At 40.2% G+C, this 24,314-nt stretch overlaps 1 protein-coding gene across 1 annotated transcript in view; it reads left to right on the top strand.

Moving 5' to 3' along the window:
* Window positions 1-24,314, top strand: part of LOC145397271 (uncharacterized) — an 88,718-nt gene that overhangs the window by 26,820 nt on the left and 37,584 nt on the right. The window contains exons 6-8 of the mRNA XM_080270469.1: window positions 2,491-2,581; window positions 16,312-16,609; window positions 17,193-17,413. Of these exons, the coding sequence (XP_080126595.1) occupies window positions 2,491-2,581; window positions 16,312-16,609; window positions 17,193-17,413 (610 nt within the window). The remainder of the gene's footprint in view (window positions 1-2,490; window positions 2,582-16,311; window positions 16,610-17,192; window positions 17,414-24,314) is intronic.

Below are 24,314 nucleotides of genomic sequence, written 5' to 3' on the forward strand. Positions count from 1 at the left end.
ATCGGGATGTTCAAGAGTTTCTCACTAGCTGTATTAGTTTTCATTTACTATATCCCGAATGAGGCACTAACCTAAACTAAACTAACCTTAACTCATGAAATGGCTGATTTCACAATCTGCCTGTAACATATATATATATATATATATATATATATATATATATATATATATATATATATATATATATATATATATATATACTGTATCTATATATCGACCTATGGTTACCTATATGTCAGTAAAACATCCGGCCATCTTCCTGACACATGTGTTTCATAAAATGTTGTTGATAAATGGCACAGTAAATGAGGTAACATGCGGATACTTTCAGCATAGCAGCTACAAGGGCATTCGGCGCATGCGCACTGAGCAGAACGGTAACTTCCAGCATGTCACTCCGTCCATGCGACACCCGGGGTCAGTCAGCTGGGCTGGCTTTGTTATTGCTCAAGCCAGGAAACATATACTTCCGTATAGTGCAAGATCCTACATGCGGGGTTGCTAAGATTAGCAGATGACTGCAATGTAATGGAACTTACTGCAATGAAATACTTGGACGAATTCACTGAATGCTGCTGCTTGATTTAAAAAAAAATAAAAAGTGAAATATGTACCGAATATATCCCAAGACGACCGCGCTCAACAACTAACACAAGGACAAAGAAGAACTTGCAGTTATCATACAATATTGTGTAAATACGTTCGTCAGAACCATAAAGAAATATATACATATATATGGATATTTCGAGTTGTCCACAGTTACAGTTTTCTGTCCAGAAGCTACATTAGGGACACCTGGAGAGCTAGATCATGAATTAGAATTCGTGATGACTCTAATTCCTGTGTCTCACTAGTTTTCGAGTGTATTCTTAACAGAAAAATTTTAAAGCATCTTTCCTATCATAACCTTCTTTCTGATCGTCAGTATGGGTTCCATCAAGGACACTCCACTGACGATCTTCTCACCTACCTTTCAGACTCCTGGTCATCCTCCTTTTGGGACTTTGGTGAAAGCTTTGTCATTGCACTTGACATCTCAAAAGCTTTCAGTCAAGTCTGGCATAAATCTTTTATTTCTAAACTGCCCTCTTATTGTTTCTATAATTCTATCTGTGCCTTCATCCATAGCTTCCTTTCTGGTCGTTCTATAGCTGCTTTTGTAGACGGCCATTGTTCTTCGTCTACATCTATCAACAGTGGTGTTCCTCGGGCCTCTGTCCTATCACCAACTCTCTTCCTTTTATTCATCAATGACCTTCTAAGCTGTACATCTAACCCTATCCACTGATACGCTGATGATTCCACCTTTCACCTTTCCATTCGGTTCTCGCAACATCCATTTCAGCAGTTACTTCAACAAACAAGGGATGAGGCTATGGCACACCTAATGTCTGACTTGGCTCATATCTCTGACTGGGGTAAAAATAATCTTGTTGTTTCTAATGCATCAAAGACTCAGTTATTACACCTATCAACTCGACAAAATCTTCCACAAGAGTACCCACTAATGTTTAATAATATTCAGCTTAATCCTGCACCATCCTTAAATATATTTGGGGTTTCATTCTCTCGGGAGTTATCTTGGAAAGATCATAATACATCTCTTCCAAGAGATTAAGTGTGTTAAGGCGACTCCATACCTTCTTTACCCCTGCACAGTTGTTGACTTTATACATGCGTTTTATTCGCCCCTGTGTATAGTACAACTCTCATGTCTCTCATGTGTGGGGTGCCTCCGCACATACAGCTCTTCTCGGTAGGATGGAGTCAAAGGCTTTTCATCTCATTAACTCTCCTCCTCTTACTGGCTTCCTTCAACCTCTGTCTCTTTGCCGCACTGTTGCATCTTTATCTATTTTCTTTCGCTACTTCAATGGTCACTGCTCCTCTGAACTGTCTGCTTGCATCCCTCCAATTCTACGACGGGCGTGTAACACCCGTCTAGCAACAAACTCTCATCCCTTTTCTGTCCAACTCTCTAATGCAAGAGTTAACCGTAACTCCCAGTCCTTCATTTATGCAACAGGTCAACTCTGGAACTGTCGCCCTCTGTCTGTATTTCCTGCTTTCTATGGTCTCCAGTCTTTCAAATGCAGTGTGTCCAGGCATCTCGAAATGAACGATCTTGAATTTGGCTTTTTTTCTTCTTCTTCTTGGAAGGAACGGTTTGCGGGCTCCTGGCCTTTGGTTCCTTCTTCCTTGCATTAAAAAACATCATTTTACTGTTCATAAATGAGCTTTTCCCCACTATATAAGTAGCTGTTATTGATAAATATGAAGTTTATACATGTACTTCTGATTTTGTACCCGTGTCTTTAGCTGATAGAATACTTTCTTATTTCTTACCTTCCTTATCAGAAAAACAGTCAAGTAAGGAGTAACATGCATGTTGCTGTTGGCTTTCCGTTGAACTTCTTTGTATTCCTTTGGACCAACTTTATCATTTCCTCTTGATGAAGTGGCATATAAACATCCAAGTTTGTGTGGCAGGTATGTGTACGTGCGGTCAAAAGAGTGGACATTTGGCACGCTGGAACCAGACGGGTCATGGACCGGAATGATGGGACTCGTAGTTAGGGAGGTAAGATGCGTCTTATATGTTTATCACAACACACACACACACACACACACACACACACACACACACACTGGTATGTATCTTTCACCTAATCTTGTATTGCCAAGCCTAAAAATTTAAGGGTCAGGAAAAGGCTATTATACACACACACACACACACACACACACACACACTATATATATATATATATATATATATATATATATATATATATATATATATGTTTGTATATATATGTATATATGTGTTGTTACATAGCCTATGATTTCATCATCCTTTGTGTAATTTTTACGCACAGTATGCTGCATGTTTGATCACGAGCGTGTTCTGCCTCAGTTCCCCCCTTCTACCGTTATAGTAGAGTAAGTCGACATCTCTGTTATACTTTGCGGGATTGTCATCTCTTTGTCCCCATGGCTTTCATTTGCGCGTCCTCTTACAAGTTGTATCAGGCTCTGCCGGCCCCTATATAATGAGCTCAGTCTCTGCATCATTGCCACTTAGATCTGCTCCTCATTTTGTTCACATCTCTGTCCTCCCCTGTACAGATATTATTATTGTGAGTGCTCAAGAAATCTCCAAACATCTAGCAGCTGTGTGTAATTTGAGTATAACTGTTGTTGCATTTTTTCTTGTACTGTGTAGCATAGGTTTGATTTGTGGGCCTAGTGAAGTTTTTGTAATTCGTGTGGGGTTCTTTGTCAGTCATTTTTGATAATAGTTTGTATCTGTAATTATTTATCTGGCATTCACTGAGTATTATCTGGTATCTCATTTTATCAGGGCTGACTTAGATAAATTTACTCTTGCTAATTTTGTGTTAATAGAGGCTATTGCAGTTAACCATATATTTAACCTGTTTTTTGCCATTACATTATCCTTATGAGTCCTGAATGTTTTGTTGTTAATTTAAGCATTAAACTTTAACTTGTAATTTTACCTAACTCTTTTGTTTTGAACCTGGAACTTTACGGGACAGTAGTGATTTTTAGCATTCTCTCTTAAAGTGTACGTTATCTTTCTCTGTTCCGTAACATAAATTTGGCGAACTCATATCAGGATATTCAGGATATTATCATTAGGATATTGCTTGATATTTTGTGACTGTGATATATTCATGATGGCTACTATTTCTACACTTGATGAAGCCAAAGATTTTTGTCAAATGTGCAAACAGTGTGTGATATAGAAAACAGAACAAAGAATGAACTTCAGCTTGTTGCTCAACAATTGGGAATTGCAGTTCACTCTCATCATTCTAAAGATCAAATTGTTGGCATGATTAATAAAAGCTTGTTTAATGTAACTCCTCCAAATGAGCAAACGCAGATTGAATTAGCTAAGTTACAGCTAGCCCTGCAGAAGGCTCGTGTGAAGGAAGCTGAATTTCAAGCACGTGCTAAGGAGGCTGATGTTAAGGAGGCAAATGCTCGTATTGAAGAGGCACAGGTACAGAGCTCAGAGCACAAGTTGAAATTGCTAGGATTCAGGCAGACCATGAGTATCGCATGAAACAAGGTGGAACTGGATCATCTAGCTCTGATGATTTTGATGTGGCTAAAAATGTTAAACTTGTCCCTCCTTTTAATGAATCTGATTTAACAAAGTATTTTCAGTTGTTTGAGAGGTAGCTACAGGTTTAATTGGCCTAAGGAGTATTGGCCAGTACTCCTTCAAACTGTTCTCACCAGTAAAGCTCAAGTAACTTATGCATCTTTGCCTCAGGATCAATCTGATAATTATGATGTAGTTAAGAGCTTGATTCTTAAGGCCTATGAGCTTGTTCCTGAAGCTTATAGAGTAAAATTTAGGACAACTTATAAGCAAGATAAGCAATCCCATGTTGAGTATGCAAAAATCAAAGAAGATTTGTTAGAGCAGTGGTTAAATTCTAAGAATGTGGATTCTGATTTTGACAAATTTAAGCAGATGATTTTGCTGGAGGACTTCAAAGGTGTATTAGTAAAGATGTAAGCCTATATCTTGATGAGAAAAGAATAGATAATTTGTCTGATGCTGCAGTTTTAGCTGATGAGTATGTTCTCACTCACAAGAGATATTCTAGAGAAAAAAGGAAAGCTGAGAGTAAGTACGTTGCCTCTACTCAGAGTACAGGTAACAGGAAAGAGAATAAGGATGATGTTTCTCAGGAAGTAAATACCAGCTTCACCTCTAGATTTCAGAAAAGTAAATGTACTTATTGTAGTAAGCTTGGTCATACTACGGAGAGATGTTTCAGGAGACAGCGTGATGTGAACAAAGAAGGAGTCTTTAAATATTCAGTCAATTGGTCTAGTGTCCACTCTTGAGAGTTCCCAGAATTCTTTAACTGAGTTAACTGAACCTGCTTTGAGGGGTAACTTAAATTCTCATGATGGAGCTTCTCTTTTGAGCAGTAATGTGGGTGACACTCTCAAGAGTTCATGTGCTAATTTCCTGTCTGAAGGTTTTGTCAGTCCTCTGGACAGTAATGACAGGAAATCAGTTAAAATATATCGTGATACAGGTGCTTGCCAATCCCTTATGCTGACCAGTGTTCTAGGCTCTAATTTTAATTCCTCTGATGAAACTGTAATCTTACAAGGTGTAGGGAATAATTACTTCTCTGTTCCTCTGTGCAAAGTGAATTTAGAGTCTGGTTTTGTTAATGGTTCTGTTATGGTTGGGTTGGTTGAGACACTCCCAATGTCAGGTGTAACTTTCTTACTTGGAAATGATATTGGTGGAAGTCAAGTGTGTCCAGCTCCTCAGTTGTCTAGTGAGCCAGTGGCTGCGTCCCAGGATTGTGATGTCCCTGATGTGTTCCCTGCATGTGCTGTCACTAGGGCTAAGTCTAAAGTTACTGGTGATTTAGAGGATAATGATGATGATGATGTTATCCTAGCTGACACTTTTCTTGCTAATTTGGACCACTCACCAGATGAGGCAGTACCCCGTAGTGTTGATAATTTGTCTCGTCAAGAGTTGGTTGAGTTGCAGGTTGCTGACCCTGAGTTGAAAGGTCTAGCTAACTCTGCTTACAGTGAAGAAGAGAGTCAGCCGGTGCTTCTACTTGTTATTATGTAAAGTCAGGAGTACTTATGAGGAAGTGGAGACCCCCAACAGCATCAGCCGACTGTGAGTGGGAAGTTGTACATCAAGTTGTCATCCCTCGTGTTTGTAGGCAGGATATCATTCGAGTGACTCATGATTCCAGTTTGGCAGGACACCTTGGAGTGAGGAAGACTGTGGCACGCATTTTGAAACACTTCTACTGGCCAGGTATCTTCAGGGATGTTTCCTGGTATTGTAAGTCTTGTCACACCTGTCAAGTTGTGGGGAAGTGTAATCAGACTGAAAAGGTTGCACCTCTAGTTCCCATTCCTCCTTTTGAGGCGCCTTTCACCCGTGTGTTGGTGGATATTGTGGGCCCTCTTCCTAAGACTTCTTCAGGATTTTCTTATGTGTTGACCCTGATTGATATGGCTACTCGTTATCCTGAAGCCATTCCCTTAGAAATATCTCAGCAAAGAACGTGGTTAAGGAAATGCTAGGGTTCTTCACAAAGTTTGGTCTGCCCAAGGAGGTACAGTCAGACCGGGGAAGTAATTTCATGTCAAATGTTTTCAAGCAGTCTCTGAAAGAGTTGGGCATCACCCAGATCACGTCTTCAGCTTACCATCCCCAGACCCAAGGAGCGTTGGCGAGATATCATCAAACACTCAAATCGATGCTCAAGAAATACTGTTTGGAACATCAGAAAGACTGGGATAAAGGTCTTCCATTCGTTGTGTTTGCTGCAAGAGAATCTCCAAATGAATCACTGGGCTTCTCACCTTTTGAACTACTGTTTGGCCATGAAGTAAGAGGACCCCTTAAGCTACTCAAGGAATGCTGGCTGTCGGAGGAAGAGGACGTCAACCTGCTGGAGTATGTGATGAATTTCAAAGAACGGCTGTCCACTGCTTTACAGCTGGCGAGAGAGAATTTAGGAGCTGCTCAGAAGATGAAGACTTGGTATGACAAGAAGTCCAGGTTACGCCACTTTCAGCCAGGAAATCAGGTTTTGATTCTGCTACCAGTTCATGGGCAACCTCTTCAAGCCAAGTTTAGTGGTCCTTATTTCGTGGAGAAGAAACTCAGTGATGTCAGCTATGTCATCGCCACACCAGATCGTAGAAAGAGCAAGCAACTATGTCACATCAACATGCTAAAGTTATATCACAGGCGGGACGAAAATAATCCAGTCTGCACTGTAGCTGTTCCACCCGAGTCTGCAAGTGAAGCTCTCCCATGCAGTATGAGCCTGAGTGATAGTTTGGGGAAGAATCCTGATATTATGAATGATCTCCAGACTAAGCTTTCTCATCTACCTCCCAAGGAAAGGCAGGAGTTTTCGGCATTACTGCAGGAGTACCCGCAAGTGTTCCGTGCCACTCCAGGAAGAACCACTGTGTTGATGCATGATGTCGATGTTGGAGACGCATAAAGCCAATTAAATTGCCTCCTTACCGTGTGAACCCAGTGAAAGTTCCTCTCATCCAGAAGGAGCTTGGCTACCTGTTGGACCACAAGATGATTGAGCCCTGTCAGAGCGAGTGGAGTTCTCCTGTCACTCTGGTCCCTAAGCCAGGTGGGTCACAGCGGCTTTGCATTGACTACAGACGTGTTAATCAGATAACTAAAACAGACACTTACCCTCTCCCTCGTGTGGAAGATTGCATAGACAAGATCGGAAAGGCTAGGTACATAAGTAAGTTTGATTTGTTAAAGGGATACTGGCAAGTACCTATGACTGAACGTGCTAGGGAGATCTCATGTTTTGTAACATTAGGAAAGACCTTTGCATGGTCTGTAATGCCTTATACAGATTGTTTTAGAGTAATAAGAAATTTCCTTTGTAAATTTCTTTTTTCTTTGTGGGGAGGTGTTACATAGCCTATGATTTCATCATCCTTTGTGTAATTTTTACGCACAGTATGCTGCATGTTTGATCACGAGCGTGTTCTGCCTCAGTTCCCCCCTTCTACCGTTATAGTAGAGTAAGTCGACATCTCTGTTATACTTTGCGGGATTGTCATCTCTTTGTCCCCATGGCTTTCATTTGCGCGTCCTCTTACAAGTTGTATCAGGCTCTGCCGGCCCCTATATAATGAGCTCAGTCTCTGCATCATTGCCACTTAGATCTGCTCCTCATTTTGTTCACATCTCTGTCCTCCCCTGTACAGATACTATTATTGTGAGTGCTCAAGAAATCTCCAAACATCTAGCAGCTGTGTGTAATTTGAGTATAACTGTTATTGCATTTTTTCTTGTGCTGTGTAGCATAGGTTTGATTTGTGGGCCTAGTGAAGTTTTTGTAATTCGTGTGGGGTTCTTTGTCAGTCATTTTTGATAATAGTTTGTATCTGTAATTATTTATCTGGCATTCACTGAGTATTATCTGGTATCTCATTTTATCAGGGCTGACTTAGATAAATTTACTCTTGCTAATTTTGTGTTAATAGAGGCTATTGCAGTTAACCATATATTTAACCTGTTTTTTGCCATTACATTATCCTTATGAGTCCTGAATGTTTTGTTGTTAATTTAAGCATTAAACTTTAACTTGTAATTTTACCTAACTCTTTTGTTTTGAACCTGGAACTTTACGGGACAGTAGTGATTTTTAGCATTCTCACTTAAAGTGTACGTTATCTTTCTCTGTTCCGTAACAATATATATATATATATATATATATATATATATATATATATATATATATATATATATATATATATATATATATATATATATATATATATATGTTTGAACAGACGAATGATGTTTCAGTGGGGGATTTGAGTAGTTTTCTTTGGGTCTTCTCTGAGTGATTCTTGGCATTTCTGTTTGAGCTTTTATACTGGGAGGAGGGTTGATTTTACTTGCTTTTTTACTTGTTTATTACTTGTTTTTTAGTTTTATGGTTCAATAAAGTTCTGTTATTTTCATCAAGTCTGAGCTGACTGTATAGAACAATTGTAATACCTGATGATGGCCTGAGGTGGGCCGAAAATTTGAATTATGTTGAGAGTGTTTACTGCATTAATTTTACTACTGTTCTGAAAGCTGCGATGTCCAAGATCGCCTGCAGATGTCTTACTTGGTATATATATATATATATATATATATATATATATATATATATATATATATATATATATATATATATATATATATATATATATTACATAGATAGATATAGATAGATAGATAGATATAAAATCACCATAATCATCATCATCAGCCATTACAAGTCCACTGCTGAACAAAGGTCTCCCCCAACCTTCTTCATGAATTCCTTGACTGAACACGTTTTCCTGGCAAAATTTCTCTACACGTTTTCCTGGCAAAATTTCTCTATCTCATCCCTCCGCCTCCCGTCTGGCCTTTTTCTGCTACGCTTACAATCTCTTGGTGTCCAGTCAGTCAACCTATTGTTCCATTGTTAAAACTTATTCTTGCTACATGGCCTGCCCACCTCCATTTCAGTTCTTTTATAACGTCTATAATATTTTTTATTTATTTTAGTCTGCTCTCTCACCCAAGTTGATCTTTTCCTGTCTCCTAAAGGTATCCCCAACATTTCCATTGCTCTCTGAGAACTGATTAATTTATTTTCCATTGATTTTGTCAGTTTCCAGGTCTCACAACCATACGTCATAGCTGGAATTAAACATTCGTTATATACTTTTCGTTTCATACAAACTGGCAAGCTACTATTCATAATATCTCTATATTTACCGAAAGCTTTCCATCCAATTGTAATGCGTCTTTTTATTTCGCTGTCATGACCTTTCGTTAATTTTAGTATTTGTCCCAAGTAGTTGTACTCCTCGACTTCTTGAAGAATTTCTCCGCCTATTCTGATGACGCTCTTTGGTGTTTGTGTATTAAACATTAGTTTTACTCCTGTTCATCCTTAGCCCTAGTTTGAGACTTTCTCTGGTCAGGTCATATAACATTTCTTGCAATGTCTCTGCTGTTTCTGAGATTCGGAAAATGTCATCTTCAAATCTTAAATGGTTTAGCTTTTCTCCATTTCTGTTAACTCCATTGTTTTCCCAGTCTAGCTTTCTAAAAATACTTTCTAGGCATGCTGTTAATAATTTTGGTGAAATTGTATCTCCATGACGCACGCCCTTCTCAGTCTTATTTTTTTCCGAGTCCTTATGTAATTTAACTGTAGCAGTTCACATTTTATATATGTTTTCGAGCAGTTATACAATGTTCTCATTCACTCTTTGTTCTTCCAAAGAATCTATAATTGCTATGTGCTCCACTAAGTCGAAAGCCTTTTCGTAATCAACAAAACCCAAGCATAGTGGTTAATTGTATTCTGTAGTTTTGTCAGACGTGGGATGTTTAGTGGAGCAGATGTGGGACGTGGAAGGTGTGTGCAAGATATACACATAAGAAATCTGTGCAGTATGTGAGGTGGTGTGTGGGGTGAAAAGAAGACGAAAGCGGATGCAAAGAACAACGTGGAAGAATGAAGAGGTGAGTCAGGCTGTAGCACAAAAGAAGAAAGCATATAGTGAGTGGATGAGAACCAGAGGTGTGGAAGAAGTTGAGGGACGGAAGAGACTTATATGTAGAAAGGAAGAGAGAGGTGAAAAAATTAGTAAGAGAGAATAAGAAGAGAGTGGATGAGGTGTTTGGAAAGAATTTGAGTGTAAAGTGGAGAAAATGTAAGAAAATGTTCTAGAAAGAGGTAAAGAGAGTTAGACAAGGTGTCAAAGTAGTTAGTCGGGGAGTGAAAAATCAAAATGGTAGGATACTAACGGACAAGGGAGCAAAAGTGAGCAGATGGAGAGATCACTTGAAGGAACTGTTGAACATAGAGAATGAAAGTAATGCGAAAATAAGTGGCTGGGGAATGGCTGGGAGAAGGAGGGATATGAGAAGAAAGGAAGATATCAGTATGATGGAAGCTGTGAAAGCAATGAAGAAAGTCAAAATGGGGAAAGCTCCAGGAACTGGTGGAGTGTGTTGTGAAATGCTGAAGCAGGGGAGAGACAACAGTAGAGTGGATGTGGAAGATGTGCAGATTGTCCTGGCAGGAAGGTAAAGTCCCGGAGGATTGGGAGTCAGGTATAATTATTCCCCTCTACGAGGGAAAAGGGGAAAAAGAAGAGTGTGGTAATCATAAGGGCATTTGTCTTCTTAGTGTAAAAGGAAAGTATATGGTAGGATACTTATTGACAGAGTTAGGGAAATAACAGAGGATTTTGTTGGAGAAGAACAGGGAGGTTTTAGGAAGGGAAGAGGTTGTGTGGATCAGATATTCATTCTTAGATCTTTAATGGAAAAGTTTCTAGAGAAGGGAAAGAAGTTGTATGTGTCCTTCATGGATTTGGAGAAAACATATGACAGGGTGGATAGACAAGGATTGGGGAAAGTAATAAGACTATATGGGGTACATGGGGAGTTGTTGCATGCCGTGAAGAGTATGTATGAGGGTGCTAAGGCTGCAGTGCGTGTGGATAGTGAACCGAGTGAATTTTTCTATTTGAAGGTCTGATTGATACAGGGATGTGTCATGTCTCCATGGTTGTTAAATCTGTATATGGATGGGGTTATAAAACAAATATAAGGTAAGGCAGTACATGTTGGAGCACCCCTAATGAGAGAGGCAAGTGTTTGGTAACTCTCTGTACTGTTGTTTGCAGATGATACTGTGTTGTTGAGTGAAGACGAAGGGGAGCTGCAACGCTTGGTGGATGAATTTGGGAGAGTGTGTAAGAAACGGAATCTAAAGGTGAATGTAGGGAAGAGAAAAGTAATGGTCTTCGAGAGAAATGAAGTCAGTGAATGTATAATGAGGTTGGATGAAAAGGAAATGGAATATGTGTTTAAGTATTTGGGTACAGTGATGAGTAAGGATGGAAGTTTAGAGCGTGAAGGGCTTGAAAGAGTACATCAAGGAAGAAAGTTGCTGGTTCCTTGAAATCAGTGATAAGAAACAGGGAAGTAAGCATGGAAGTGAAAAAAGTTACTGCTTGACAGTACTGTGACACCAACTCTAACCTGTGGACGTTGTTGGAGGGACAAAGATCTAGACTGAGAGCAGTGGAGATGAGTTACTTGATAGGAGCATTTGGAGTCACATGGAGAGACAAACTGACATATCAGGAAGTGAAAGAGCGTTGTGGTGTGGATGTGGATGTGATAGGAAGCGTTAGGAGAAACGCACTGAGGTGGTTTGGCCATGTGGAGAGGATGAAGAGTGAGAGACTGACGAGGAGAGTGTATGTGAGTGAGGTGGAGGGGGGGGGGAGATGGAAGGGGAGGCCAAGGATGAGATGGAGGGAATGAGTGGAGAGGTATATGAGAGAGCGGGGTGTGAGCTGGGAGCAGAGCAGTGAATTGGCAGGGGATAGAGCGACATGGAGGCGATTTGCTTGTGGCCACCCTAAGCCGTCTGGCAATAGATGGATAGATAGTTTACTCAATTAGCTGATTCATTGTGTGGATGATCATTAGTCGAATACCGGCTTCGGAAGCTTGCCTGTTCACGAGGTTGGTTTTTCTTGAGATTTGTTATTCTGTTCGTAAACACTTTAGTGAAGAGTCTGTAAAATGACTGATAATAAGCTAATGAGTCGATAGTTACTAAGATCTTTTGAGTCATCTTTTCTGTAAAGTAACTACTGCATTACACCATGTTTTGGGAATTTTCTTTTTTTATACATTCAATAAATAAAGGAGCAAGCCTGTTTTGGACTTCTACTCCTTCATCCAACAGTAAATCTGCTACTATTCCATCTTCTCCCGGAGCATTCCCTCTTTTCATATTTTAAGAGAAATATTTACTTCGTCTGGTGTTTTCTGAGGTATTTCAATTGTGTCATGTGAAAAGTTAGCTATTTGTACTACCGTCATTGATGCATACTGTTCTTTGCAAAATTCTTCAATTCTCTTCACCATCTTATCTCTGCATTTAATGACTTTCAGAGTGTTATTTGTTGCTTTCCAAATGCCATTTTTCTTCTGACTTGTTTCAGACTGTTTCCTTTTTTTTTTTTTAAGATTTCTTTGATCTGAACCATGTTTCTCTTCCTTTTTTCTTCTGTTTGTCTTTTTTTGATAAGCTTACTCAATTCATCTTGTTCTGTTTCATCTTCCTTTCATTTTACTTGCATTTTCTTTCTTTTTTTCATAAGCTCGAGTGTCGTTTCTGAAAACTTCTTGGCTTTGGTTTTATTAGGTTTTCCTACTACCTCTGCTGATTCTCTTAGCAGTTTTGTTAATCTGTCATTTAGCTCATCAATGTCACATTCAGTGTTGCTGAGACTCTGAAATCTGTTCCTTATTTCTAGCTGAAAGGCTGCTTTGTTTTCGTTTACTTCTATTGGGCATATCTTTAATCATTTCCTTTAGCTTTAATCATCTCCTTTCTTTCACCTCTGAAACTGAATCTGGCTGTGCAACCCACCATTCTATGGTCACTTCCTATACTTACTTTGTTGATAACTGTGAGATTTGTGATCGTGTTATTCTTATCTGCTATAAGTATGTCGATTTCATTCTTTGTTTCTCCATTTGGGCTCCTCCACGTCCACTGTCTCCCTGTTCTTTTGTGAAAGAATATGGTCATTATTCTCACGTTATACATTTCAGCAAAATTTACTATCATTTCTCCTCTTTCATTCCTCTCTCCCACTCCAAATTTTCCCATACATGCTTCTCCATTTTTTTTATTTCCCAACTTTTGCATTGAAGTCTCCCATGAGTATAGTATATGTTGTTTTTTCGTCTTCCACAATCTGGGAGATATCATCATAGAATGTTTCTATTTCTTCATCTGAGCTTTGAAAAGTTGGTGGATATACTTGTAATACTTTCAGGGTATATTTTTGCATAGACGAATTACAACCAATGCAACACTGCTGAATTTAACAATGTTGTCTGCAAGATTTCTGGTAATTAGAAATCCTACACCTCTAACTCTATCATTTTGCCTTCCTCTGTAGAAAAATAGGTGGTTGCTGTCTTCGAGATTATTACTTTTTCTTCTTTTCTGTGGCTCTCACTCAGACCTACAATATCCCAACTAATGCTTTCCAGTTCAGCCATTAGGTTATCAAGTTTGTAATCTTCTGCGAGACTTCTTACATTGTATGCATAGATCTTCATGGATTTCAGTTTGTTTAATACCCCAGTGTCAAACTTGCCAACACAATGCCTACTCATTTTCAGTGGCACACTGCCCGCAAGCACAGGAGGTAGTGCAGTTGGACCTTAAGTAGACGATGATCCAACAGGAACGCCTGTCAAATTATTTGCAATAGAACTGATGTTTGACTGGGAGGATTGTGGCAAGTAATCTTACCTCCCTGCCTCATAGTTTCTGGTGAGATGTAATTTTTGTGCCACCTTATTCATTATATTCGGTGGAGCCATATATATCTACAGGGGGTCCATGGTCCGCGCCGTCTAAGACGGTACCTCACATATCTACAAGGACTTTTCCTATCCGCCACCTGGGGATTCACCAGGTAACAGTGGGATCCTGCCTGTATATATATATATATATATATATATATATATATATATATATATATATATATTTATATATACGCTGATAGATCCTGGTTTCTAAATCTCTTCCAAACTCTGCAAAAAAAATTTTTACAACTTTTGCATGGAAATAGGCTATATATACAACACATAAAATGCTCGATGCAAAGAAGGAAAACAGCTTAACTCCGATACGTTCCTTCCTACTAATGAATTTCTACTTCAGCTAAATTCCTTAGCCCCATCCATAAAGGTTACTCATGAAGTGAAAATGGATTGTAAACTGCCATTTTTGGATGTTGAGGTCACCAGGAATGAATGTGTACTGAAGACTAAGGTATACTGAAGACCTACAAGTATAATGTCCTATGTGCAATATTATTCGAATCATCACATACATGTAAACATATCTGTTTTCATATCTATGTACTTGAGTGCATTTAGAATTTCAGACCGTGAATTTCTACATGAAGAACTACAATTGATTCAGAGCATAGGGAAGAAACTTAAATATCCACTCAGCTTACTAACCCAGTGTCATAATACAGCAAGGAAACGCTTGTATGGGGGCAAGCCTAATAGGCCACAGTGAGAAACTGGCCAAAGTACCTTTGTCCTCTTTCTCCATGAAAATTTTCTTGATATTGTTCACATACTAAAAAAAAATGTTCATGAAGTTTTTTTAAGAATGAGAAAACCATCAAGAAAGTCCTTAATAATGGCCCATCAAATAATTCAGGTGTTGTTTATAAAAATCATTGCAAAATTTAATATGAGAATCTGGAAAAGACTTGGATACCAGGATCTCACAGCACAAGCATAGTGTAAGGACGGACCAACAAAGAGGTGGCTTATTCCAAAACAGAGCATCCAATGATCACATTGATTGGACGGGTTCTTAGACATTAGGAAAGTAAAAAATCTTAAGTGAAGGAAATGTAACTGAACCATGCTTAATTTCTCGCACTTATGAGAATACTGTAAAAATAAGCTTTAACCTTCTTCAGTGTGATGAAATATTAACAGAATTATTTGTAAAGCAGTATCGGCCAGTCTAACATCTTTGTACAGGCTTTATATGGTTACGATATAAGTTAGCAGAGGTGAGGTAAAGTAAGGTGACCCAACATATGTTAAGGATTGTGACCATGGGACAAGTAAAAGGATTAAGGTTAATTTACTGGTTCTCATAAGAAAATTAAAAAGGTGCAGAGAGCTTCTATGCTATTCTTATCTTATTGTAAGAGTCAAAGCGTGAAATCCTCTATTCATTCTGTGTGCCCTTTCCTGCTGCAGGTGTGTTTATAAGACCTCTACCCTCATGGCTCTATGTCGTTCTCTCAGAGGACGTAATATACGAAAGTCCATTCTGCCTCAATTTTCAATTCCACTTTGGTCATTTTGCATGCATTTCTTCACAGTGAAGTGGTAGTAGACCCCAGGTCCAATTTATCCAATGAACCTATGCTCCTCCTTGGGTTCATTTCACCATGGATATATTCTCCAGGGGTCTGCTCCTACAATAAACATAATTTCCTACTACTCTCTCACCCAGCAACCCTTCCCATCAATCCTGTTTTTCCATCCACCCACCTTTCCATCCACCCTGCCCAACACCTGCCTACCCATCCTGCTCACTCACTCATCCACTCACACTGCCCCAACACACCCACCCAACCCTGCCTACCCTCATTGCCCAACAACACCCATCCATCCACCTCACCTACCCTGCCCATCCCTCCAATCCATCCACCCGTCCGTCACGTTGCTGCTAATAAAGATGTTGTTGTAGAAGTAAAAAGTTATGGTAACTGGTTACCATGGTTTCACCATTTTCACTTGATTTAAATCCATCATAATAAGTTACACCTCCTACAGCTCTTTAGAGAGTTCTATACGCATCCTTCCTCGATTTCCAAAGAGAATAGGCAAATAGAACGACAGACAAACAGACAGACGGACAGAGAGCAAAGATTCTCTTTTATGTATATTAGGATATAATTATGCACACACACAATGTTCGCTGGCCTACAGATCGAAGTTATTAAACTATTACACTGATATATCTTGCACATACCACAGGCTACATTTGCTTCTGGTTCTAATTATTTAAACTTATTCATTTGGAAGACTGTAGGTTGACTTCACTGCTAATCCAAATAATCCAACTAATGTATATTATACGTATACAGGAAACTGATTTCGCTGTAGGTCCATTTATCCTGTCCAAAACCCGAGGCGATGCAGTGGATTACACCTCGGTGCTTTGGACTGAGAACATGAGGATCGTAAGCAGACGTGGGTTGCCTGAGGTAGATCCCTGGGGCTTCCTGCTTCCTCTCGACTCCACAGTGTGGATCTCCATCGTTACGTCATTGGTGGGGATGTTGGTGGTGGTGGACACATTATCTTGGATGTCAACTATCGACATCCGTCAAAGGAAATGGGTCACTGAGGTTTTTGTCTTGATACGCATCATTTTCCAACAATGTAAGCAATGTCATGTTTAGATGGGGAAGCATCTCTAAGAGTGGCTCTCTCCGTTTGTTTCTCTTTAACGATATCCAGACACGAAGTGCTTCACTCCCTTAAACTTTGACGAATATAGCAAAGCCACATCACACCACACTCTATCAACTTGTCCCACCACACTACATAGAATCACCCTCCCGTTACACTGTACACTAAGACCATAAACTTAATGTCCCGAAACTTTTGCATCTAGCACTTTTATATGTGAGTGTGTGTGTGTGTGTGTGTGTGTGTGTGTGTGTGTGTGTGTGTGTGTGTGTGTGTGTGTGTGTGTGTGTGTGTGTGTGTGTGTGTGTGTGTGTGTGTGTGTGTGTGTGTGTGTGTGTGTGTGTGTGTGTGTTTACAGATGCACTACAATGGAAACATTATTAATTGAGTCACTGATGCTTTCATTTTAAAAATGCAATTTCCTTGAACCCTAAGTATTAGGGGTGGGGCTATAAGAATCCTAAAATGACAGAGAAATACTGAAAATCAAAGAATGAAAAATGCACAACTTATGCTAACCACCTGCATAAAATAAACCATCTTTCATTACCAGCCATACAGGAAAGTGGTGCCTGGTGGTGGTGGAAGAGAGTTATGGTAGGTGTGTGGATGCTGATGACGTTGGTGCTGACTCGGAGCTACGCCGGCAACCTCATGTCACTACTGGCTGTAAGGCACATCCCTCAGCCATACCAGACTCTCAACGACGTGCTGGATGACCCCAAAATTACTATGATCTGGCAAAAGAACTCGGACAATGAACAATATCTCAGGGTACTGTACAATGACTTCAGGTATTTTAAACTTAAGGCCATATTCTCGTAAGCAAAGGATACTTAACACTCAGGCTCTTATGGCTCATTCTTGTCGCAAGAAATCGTCTGGCATTAGCTAAAGTAGAATGAAAATTTTTCACCACCAAGAAGGCGTTAAAAGAACCAGTATCAATACTCACAGGCTCCCATCCTCATCCCTTATTAATCATTTGGCTTCCAATGGAACAGGACACTAAAACTATTAGTAGCACTTTCTTTAACCCTAACCGCTGGGTGTTGGTCGGAACTGTCGAAAATGGGTGAAACAGTGGTGCCAGGAGTCAGTCTGGGTCACACATGTGTTCGTGCCACAGTCTGAAGTGGCTGCCATCTGATCTCACCACCATAGGGTCGTGAGAGACTCCTGGGAGCACACTCAAGTGTGGCTCAGTCACTCTCGTGCCATCGTAAGGTGTAGTAGAGCCATGTCCTCTGGTTCCGCTTTGTCCGAAAGTCCATGGCACATGGGGTCCAGTTGTCTCATCCACCTAGGCCAAATTCCTGCTGAAAGGAGCTGTGAAAGGGCTCAGGGTGTGCACTGGACATGACTCTGTCTAGTTTAGCCAAGAGTGGGGAAACTTCCTCTGAGAAGACAGAAAGTTACCACGTGGAGATTGACGTGTCTCATCCTTCAACCCCTGTCCCTTCTGATACTACCCTCACAGAGCTTCAGGAGGTTGGGACGGCCTATGAGAGTGACGCCTTCTCCTTGCACGAAGAAGTGAACGATCTTGGTAAAAGTGAGGGAGACATTGCCACCCTATCTCACCACCATGCTCACAGGTAGTACGTCATCAGTCCTAGTCACGCCCCTTGTCACCACAACACAGCACCTCGAGGGCCATTTCCTCACAGCCTGGCCCTTCTAACATGGGAAAACCGAGGTCTGTGGCAACACATCATCAGCATGGCAAGCCAACATCACCTCAGGAAGTCCCTGCTGCAGGTGAGTAATCACCCTTGTCTTCCACCATCTCCACTTGCACCTCTCCTTCCCCTCCCCCCCTTGTCCGTGGCCGAGGCCGTGGCCATTCCCGTGCGAGTGCTCGTGGTCATAGGAGGCGTCCAGGTGTGGGACCATCACACTGTAGCACTCTCAGCATCAGCAGGCTTTAACATTTATGTGGGAGGAGGGTGCAGGTTTCGAGCTAGCAACTCCTGCCTTTGATTGACATGGGCTGGTGCACAGAGGAAACACCATGGGGCAGGAACACCATCAATCCTGTCCTTTTTAGAGGCCATATTTACCACTACAATAGTTCAGTTCCTGGTGGATGAAATAGACTTTCACCAAGCTATCTCTGAATGCTGGCTGGACATGTCTGTGTGCGAAAGCTCAATAATGAAGGAGTGGAAGGTAGTGGAGGTGGCGGAAATGTATGTGTGGCTCGCTGTTACGATGTTTATTGTGCACGTGAAAGAAACGTGTGCTTCATGACTATTTGGCAGTAGACAACATTGTCCACACACCTGTCTTTGAGAAATATATGAGATGTGATTGCTACCTTCCAACCCCCAAGTTTCTCCACTTCAACAAGAATTATGGCCCTGCACCCAATGACAGGTTGTGGAAGATTAGGACCATCCTTATGCTGTTCAAGGAATTATTTGTGAGGCTTTTCCAGCCATTCCAGAAGGTTTTCATCGACAAGTTGCTTGTCCTGTTCTGTGGTCGTCTGGCAATTATTCAGTATGTACCCTCCAAACGTCACTGATTTGGACAAAATTTCTTTGTCCTCTGTGACTGCCAGACTGGATATGTACTTGACGTGATAGTCTATTCAGTTGCCGATGTGGACATTGCCTGTGATGATCCACATGACCTTTCTGCTGCTGTGGTGTTATACATCCCTGGCACTGACGAAATATGGAACTGGGACCTGTAGAACTGTTTGTACCAGTCACCAGAATTTTCCATCCTTCCCCGGGAAGACCAAGAATGGTGCCCTGCTAAACTAAAGTATGGTAACATGTTGACCTTTCACTGGCATGATATGCAGAAGATCAACATGTTGACCACAGTTATGCAGCACACAGACAATCAGACTACAGGACCAGTGAACCTGTGTTAAAGCCAGATGCCATCAATGATAATAACACCAACATGCGGCTCATTAACAAGTCTGACATGTAGATAAGTGAGACAATCTCCGAAAATCCTGCCCCTGGTACAAGAAGGAATTCTTACACCTTCATGATATTGGAATTCTGAATTAGTTACATTCCTTAAAAGGAGGCTGCTGGGAAAAGTGTATTCTCTATGTGAGTATGAGAAAGAACTGGCATGACAGCTCCTTGCAAAGTATGCAACTGTTCAGCCCACAGGTACAAGGAGGACAATGAATCAGGTTGCAATGGCTGACAAGTTGGTGAGTTCCAATTATCTCTCACGTCACGGTCTAGTGCACTTGGACAGAACTCTGCTGGCCGCTTGGCCTACAGGAGATGCCATTTCTGTGCAACAACCAAATGTCGGGACAAGGCACATAAAAATCATATTATTAGCGCAGTGATTGCAAGTTCGCTCTTTGCTCCACGTGCTTCTTTATCACCAATACCAAGACTACTGAGCACCGGTGTGTGAGAGATTGTAAAGAGCAAAGAATGTTGTGCCAGTGCTGTGTTTCTTTGTAATTAGTAATTTATAACATAAATACAATGTTAATCTGTGAAGTTGAACATATAAAATTTATAGCTAAAATAGCACCTAAGGAAAGAGAACCCCAAGCAGCATCTGTAGAAAACAGCTTTCTTGGGTAGAACTTTTTTATATTTCGTGCTCTTTGTTTGTATTATGAATAGTATGTGATATGTGCTGTAAATGTGATATCAAGTGCAAAGTAGAATAAATACTATGGATCACAAGCTGTAATGTAAGGATTAGTCCAATGCCAAGAGAAAGTGCCTAAGAAAATACAATGTAGTATATGTGTCTCCCTCATGGTGTATCATCTTTTAGGAATAAGATTTTCATTACACTAGCGTGTGCTACCCGCAGAAGAAGTACTAATGGAAAAAGAAAGTGCAAAGTTGGTTGAAATTTATGGGAAAACGAATACGTACTTTTTTTTGACACTTTTTATTGCATCTGTGAGAGTCCTCCCACAAACAGAAAAGGCAAAGTGTCAGTTTGTTAGGGCCAGGAAACCAAAGAAGACCCACAGGTACAGGATGATGATTCAAAACCATATCTTTTAATAGCGAAATGAAGGAGATTGTTTATGAAGGTGGTTGTAGCACTGGTCAGCACTGCAATCACTCCTCAGTGCTCGCCCGGTCAGTGCTGCCTAAGGCCGAGCAGACCGTTCGCCACGGGACCCAAGTCGTGGCCAGGAGTGCCAGCTTGGATGCAATCCCAGCTATCCACCAAAAGTTAAACATCTTCCACAGCTCCCTGCTCATCAGTGGGACTACCTAGAGACCTGGGGGTTGTTTCATTAGCAAGATGAAGAGTTTGAGAAATATGGTCTTTAATTTATTTGCATAACTCCATAGTTTCCAAGATATGAAGGTTTGAAGTAAGGCAATTTGGGGGACAATTACTGTATTGAGGGAGAGTGGGGGTAGTAGGATTGCCAGCATTTAGGGGTTAATAGTGGTGGTCATTGATTGAGCATATTATTCCCAAATTTCCTCTTGTATAATATATATATATATATATATATATATATATATAGATATATATATATATATATATATATATATATATATATATATATATATAACGCGAGGGTTTGGTTCCTGGAGAGGTCGCGTTAGTTAAAAACGCGTTAATTAAACATAATTTTCCCATAAGAAACAATGGTAATACTGTGAGTTACGTTCCTGGACTCTGGGAAAGTCTATCCATTTGGGGAGTTATGCTACTCCAAACTTAAAAGCAACAATGTTAATTTGAATGAAAATCCACGTAAAAAAACAAAAACAGTATATTTGGTGAGATATAAACATTTGAGCCCTAGTTGGGCCGAAGCGTTGTTTACTTCTCCCCAAATACATACTGTTTTCGTTTTTTTAAGTGGATTTTCTTTCAATTCTGCTTCAGTCACGGCATTGTGAAAGTTCCTCAATATTATTAATGCATTAGTAGGTCATAAAAACACTACAGTAGAAGTAACATTTTCATTACAGTAAGTAGGTCACAAACAATAACAACACAGCCTCACTTCATCTATGCATCACTCGTCGTCTGCTGCTGTCCCTCCTCACCCCGCTCCCCCACCTCCCGCTGCTCCCCACCCTAAATTGTCCCTCCTCGTTCTACTGTCCTTCCTCTTCCTCTGACTCCCGTGCTACTGGTGATGAAGATAACTCCCTTAAGTTTTCTGTCTTCTTCATGAAGAACTGCTCTATCTTGGTCTGAGTGGTTTTCTTCTTTCTGTTCTGGAGCATTAAGTTGTAACAATTTAGATCTGCCATCACTTTCCTGGCCAAATTTTGTCTGAAAATGACCCAAGTTGCTCAGAATGGGGCCAAACTTCATTTTCGAATAATATAGTTCGAATAAAACCAGTTTAAGCAACAGGCAAACAAAAAATTGTATTTATGCATAAACTGCCGCACACGGTCTATCAGCTTGGGACTGTCCAAGGCGCGCGCGGCTAATTTGAAACCATCATGTACGTGTAAAGTCGCATTAAATCAAGAAACCCTTGTTAGTTAAACATACCTCCTTAAATATTTGCTTGTGTAAAAAAAAAAAAAACGCGTTTTATGAACGCGTTACATGAGAGGTTACTGTACAGTCAAGTCGCCTATGGCGTGTGCTTCTATGGCACGGTTTTCTATGACACGGCAAGGTGCCAGACCCCAAAATACGAACCACGTGGGTAAACTATACCAATGGCTTAGATGAAGCAAGGTTTGAAACGCACGGGCAACTTCCCCTGGCGGCCTGAGAGCAAACCTCAGCCGTCCCCTGCCGTTCAAGCCCCGCTCAGTGTGTAGATCACCCTCTCATTTTTTGTGCCTGTTGTTACGTATTGTGCCCTTTATTATTTGTTGTTTAGTGTTTAATTTGTGTGTAACACATTGTGTGTGTGTGTGTGTAAAGTGGGGAAAATGGGGAAAAATGGGGTGAAAAGGGGGACATTGAGCAAACGTCCAGAACCAAATCGCATTTTCCCTGTAGGTTTAGTTATTTGTATGACGCGGTTTTCTATGGCATGGGCGTGGTCCAGAACCAATTAACTGCTCCTTAGGAAACTTGACTGTGTATATATATATATATATATATATATATATATATATATATATATATATATATATATATATATATATATATATATATAATTATGTTTCAGTGCAACATTGTTACCATTATTAATATAAACAAAGGTAATAAATTGCACAGGCAAAGTTACTTACAAGGAAGTAGCTGTTATGAAGTCTCCTAAGCTATAATAAAGGTCACTTTTAGTTAGTCTAACCTATCATGCACATTTGTATGCAGATACAGGCTGCTTCACATGTTTAATTAAAAGCCATAAAATTTATCGCAATTTTTTTCCTTCACATTCAACCAAATATTCATCCTAATAATGTCATGACTTTATTTAGTATTATTAGATTTCTGAGTTTGTAGTGCTAGTCATATTTTCTAGAAGTGCTTTAACTAACATCGTGTACATGAAAACTGAAAACATTCGCCTGGCAGCAGCAGTAGCAATAAAGTGCAAATGACATCCTGGAATTTAACCAAATAACTAAGTGTAGATTTTTCTGCCAGATACTCTCTCTTTTTTTTGAGACCTTATAGAATACCATATTTGTCTTTATATGTTAAAACGCATCACACTACCCAAGAAAATGCAATTTCTTGCGTTTTGTGGACATTTTCCTATTGTTGGGGACACGTTTAACATTTCCAGCAAAGTTAACAAGGCATATGGGACTGATGGGGTCCCTTCTGTTATCCTAAAGAACTGCGTTACTGCACTTACACCCTGCCAAGGTAAACTCTTTCGCCTTTGTCTGTCAGTTTCTTGCTGGATGTTTAATCTCATTTTCTTTTTGCCCCCGTCTGTTTCCTTCTTGCTGGATGTTTGATCTCATTCAACCTGTCCTGAAGAAGAGTGACCAATCACAGCCCTCTAACTATCGCCCAATTGCTTTAACATCCTGTATTTCAAAAGTTATGAATTTATTCTTTTAAAATAATAATCATTTTTGTCAAAACCCTCTTTCAGACCGTCAGCATCGGGTCCACAGGGACGCTGCACTGGCGATCTTCTCATCTAACTATGAGACTTCTGGGCATATATGGGGTGATCCTTAATTTTCAACTTGAAAAATATTCTTCACTTGTACCGGGGCTTCGTTCTTATTGATTAAAGCATGATGTATACAAATCTTCAAGCTTATTGGATAATTTTAACTGGTGCCACATCATGGTCAAGGTTATACTATTACGGCGTAATGTTAATTGGCCATTGGGTTACCTAGGTCCGCCTCTTTCCAAAATATTAGCCGCTCACTGGTGGGGGGGGGGATCATGAGAACCCAAGTCCCATTCATTGTTGCATAGTTTTAGGACTTGTAATTGCTGCCAGCTGCAGCCTTATTCGCATCTGGATACACTTGCCTGTGTTGCTCAACAACCTGGAGAAGAAACTGCCATTCATCTTCATTCTTGATCAACACTGGATTAAACTCCTGAATCAGTGATACCTCTCTTTCAGTAAAGTTATTTGTTACCTGTAGCCCCTGGTTGATGCTTCCTTGTAATCCTCACCACTTTCCCATGTGGATGGATCGACTTCTACGAATGAATGAGAAAGGCCAAGCACTGCGAAGATCTTCTTGGTGTTACTGGTCATAAAAATTGAAATTGTTTTCTGATTCAGTGCTGTCACCTCAAC

This window comes from Coenobita brevimanus, chromosome 40 (genome assembly GCF_032717465.1).
Source record: "Coenobita brevimanus isolate Jiangsu-jjx chromosome 40, ASM3271746v2, whole genome shotgun sequence".
Taxonomy (NCBI): Eukaryota; Metazoa; Arthropoda; class Malacostraca; order Decapoda; family Coenobitidae; genus Coenobita; species Coenobita brevimanus.